The 3,791-nt window shown below is 47.4% G+C and overlaps 1 protein-coding gene across 1 annotated transcript in view; it reads right to left on the reverse strand.

Moving 5' to 3' along the window:
* Positions 1-264: 264 nt before the first annotated feature.
* gpr176 (G protein-coupled receptor 176) overlaps positions 265-3,791 on the reverse strand; it is an 8,960-nt gene continuing 5,433 nt past the window's right edge. The window contains exon 2 of the mRNA XM_062559798.1: positions 265-2,499. Within this exon, the coding sequence (XP_062415782.1) occupies positions 1,210-2,499 (1,290 nt within the window). The 3' untranslated portion in view covers positions 265-1,209. The remainder of the gene's footprint in view (positions 2,500-3,791) is intronic.

The following is a 3,791-nucleotide window of genomic DNA, read 5'->3' on the forward strand; positions in this document are numbered from 1 at the left end:
GATACCGCTTTCCATCAGGCACGACTGCACAATTTGGACTGATAACAGCATAGATGGGATGGCGCATTGATTTGGGTCCTTTGTGGGGATTGTGTGCCGCCCTCGAAGGGAGTTACGACTTGACAAATATTTGAAGTGTAGCCCAGCTCTGTTTACCTCATCCAAAGCCTCGGGTTGAGGCCGCTACTATTGAAATAAGCATCACAAAAGAAGACTAGGCAGACAGTAGCATAGACGAACAATTGAAAACCATTTAACAGAATATTACCTCTTATTTGCTTTATTTTACAGTCATTTGATTAAGCAATTGATTTTCAGGAAACCTGGGAGAAATCAATAATATTGATTGAAGGGGACTAAAAGACCTGGAATTTCTTTTCTTCTTCCTATATCGAAACACATTTGTAATATTCTTCCCGTTTCCTGTCAATTGGATGCACGTTGTGTGCGTCTAAACACCTACTAAACTCACATTCTTTCAACATGTATTTGCAATCATTTGCATTACTCATTTTCACCAAATCCACATACATTTAAAGTACAAATGACAACATCTACCTACCACATTAGAGAAAGAAATCTCAATATTATCCAAAAGTGAGACTTGAGAAAAAGTTAATCAAAAATGTAAATCCGTGTTACAAAAAATAACAGTACCACAAAGGTTTAAGTGAAAGGGCTGACATGAAGTCATGTTCTTTTACCGAAAGCCACACAGAACGTTTTTTGTTTTGTAGATTCAATATCCTCCCTTGATTTTTGCTAGGTATATATGTTATTCTCTATCAGTGCATCTCTCAGGATAATAGAATTTGTACAGTGTACATCAAACCAGCACGAATCAAAACAGAAGGATTCAAAAAGATGTTTGCATTCGATAATCATGCGGGTGTGTTAGAAGTCCTCGATCGTGGTTTTGGGCCTGCATCAAGTTGTAGTTGGACCGAGCAGACACATTTCTCACAGCATTGCAAACGTCTCGTATGAAATTCATTCTCGTCCAATAAGAAAACTGCACTGCCTCGGGTGTCCGTAGCTTCTGTGCAGGAAAGTGGGAAAAACCTAGACCTCTTCGATGCGTTAAATCGCCTAAAAAGAAACCAAGTATCTGACTAAGCAGCATCGATCTCCTGTAGATGTCTGGTCAACCCAAGAGGCCTCACCTGTGACGGGCCGTGTACGGCGCTGAAGGTCAGAGGCCGGGATAGTTCACGGGGTCCCGGTAGGGATGGTGCTGACCTTGTTGTTTCTGCTGATTCTGCGTTCAGGCCGAGGCCTGGGCAGTTTGGTCTGGATCAGCTCCTCGGGGGTGTTGCCCAGAGGGGGCAGCAGTCTCTTCTTGCTGTTCCTGGTCTCCGGTAACCACTGAGGCGGCAGCTCGAAGGGCCCGAAACCAAACTGCGTGGAGTCCTCGGCGTCTGTGGGCGTCGCTGGCGCTACCTGCGACGAAGAGGCGTAAGCGCACGCGTGGACCGGAGAGGCCCGGGGTGCCGTGGTAGAAGGAGGGCCGTCCTTGGTGACGACCAGCCCTCCCCCTGACCCCTGCGGGGGATCCTTGGTGATGGACTCCCCTCCGAAGCTCCCTGGTCTCGACCCGCGCTTTAGGTCCTCTTTAGGCCCCGAGCCGCTCGCTGACCCTTGAGAGGGAGGGATCTCTTTCTCCGCGTCCTCTTCCTCCGCCTCCTCCTCCTCGGGCCTGTAGATCTGCTGCTGGCCGATGTTAAACATCTCCAGAAGCTGGCTCCCCGAACGGACGGCCGTCTCCAGTCCCACCGGCTCCCCGATCGCACCCTCCGCCCCCAGGGAGGCCAGGCCGCCGCTGCTGACCACGTTTCGGCGGCTGTAGCGCCTGTGGGTCCTGGCCAGCAGGTCCAGCCAGCTGTGGCGCGCCGAGCGGTTAACGGTCAGAAACAGAAGGGGGTTGGTGAGCAGCGAGACTTTGGGTAGCCAGAGCGCCGTCAGGTACAGCGAATTGGGTAGTTCCGTGGAGTCCGCCAAAATGGTGCGATAGACCACCAGGGCCCCGTAGGGGGCGCTGCAGGCCGAGAAGGCCAGCACCACGGCCAGAAGGGTGGCGTGGAGCTCAGCTTCCCTTTGGGACACATACGGGATGGAGATGCTGGTCTGGGGAGTCCGCAGCGCCGCGATGATCACCTTCTTCTTCTGGCTGGCACTGAGCGCTCGGCGGATCAGCAGCATCAAGAGGAAGACCAGAGCGAGGGGGAGGACCACCGTGGTGACATTGTAGGTCAACACGTACACCACGTGGCCCAGCGAGCGGGCGTGGTCATCGGAGCAGGACGAGGTGACGTACAAGTCCGTCACGTTGGTCACAGCGAACACCGGGAGGCTGGCCACCGTCGCGTGGATCCAGATGTAGATGACCAGGTCTCGGGATCTTGCATCTGAGATCTTCCTCTCCAACGGGTACAGCACAGAGAAGTATCTAGAGACACAAAAAACAGACTGATGCCGGGTAACAGATAAAAGGGCTGGGTTCTATTTAGCTTTTTAGGTTTCAGACTCCTTGTATTGTGCACACTGACTCACTTATCACCTACAAATTGTATTCTCTGTTCATAACTATTTACTAAGAGTAACACCTGTGCTTTTCTCTCGATGACGAAACTTCCGATGGGAAAAGGGACTGTTGTTTGACTTAAGTTCATTCTACTTAAAAATATCTCAAAGTGGAGGATTTACGTGGAAATACAGGTGGAAATGAAACTGCGTTCTGCGCTGAAAATGCATTTCCACTATTTTTGGCGGGCCTCTATTAATCATGTAAGTTAGAAAAAAACGGAACCTCTCACCGCTGAGAGCATCAAGTGGTTTTGTTGGAGAGGGAATTCAAATCTAAAATGCATGCGCCTATTATGTAAGCTAATGTGCTGACAAAAAGGAAAGAGGCTCTGAGAGGCTCTGTTTTTTGTCAAATTTGTAAACCCAAATGTGTCCTTAAGCCTCTCAACATATTTATGGTGTTGCTGCATTACAGAGGCTCATTACTGTCATTTGTAACTGCATATTTATATAAAGAATAAACATATTAAGTAAAAGACAAATCTGCCATTTATTAAGCTTATGTTTGCCAATTTTATTTTAGTAACCAGAGAGCTAACAATCCCCCCAATACATGGAATACTTTTTTTTTTAAAGATTGTTATCTGAATTGGACTTCTCACAAAATGCTTTAACTCCCCCAAAGATGACTGCGACATAAGCATAAGCGGATAATAAAAGTTCTCTTTGCTTGTGCGTAACTTGTCATCATGTGTGATTGTTTTTCATATCACACCCACAAACGAGATCCGAATTTCCATCTTCAACATACAATTATATGCTGATCATCCCGTGTTCCCTGAATAATAAACTAAACAAATCAGGTGAAGGACTTGCTTATTAATCACGTTTCCTCCCGGTTGCTGTAGATGCAACTGTATGAGTGAGCGTGTTAACCAGCCGATAACAGCTGCATTCTCGGCCCTTCTGTACGTACACAGCCTCAAATGTCCTCCTTGAAAAATTAATAATTCATACGCGTACTAGCATTCTGACTGCATCGGTACCAGGGAAACTATGGCTGAGGGGAAGCTGCAACAAGGCACGATCAGACTGCAATCTAAAAGCCTAAAAAATAAATGATAAACTTACGTGTGTTATACTGCAGTTGCTGGGGTGATGAAGCATACAAAACTATCCAGTTTGAGGAATGCAGGGCTGGTGTTATGACCGATGTGAAAGGGATGGGGAGCTTTCAGCTTGAAAAATCATATTGTATTTTTAAGGCA

Source organism: Pungitius pungitius, chromosome 20 (genome assembly GCF_949316345.1).
Source record: "Pungitius pungitius chromosome 20, fPunPun2.1, whole genome shotgun sequence".
Lineage (NCBI taxonomy): Eukaryota > Metazoa > Chordata > Actinopteri > Perciformes > Gasterosteidae > Pungitius > Pungitius pungitius.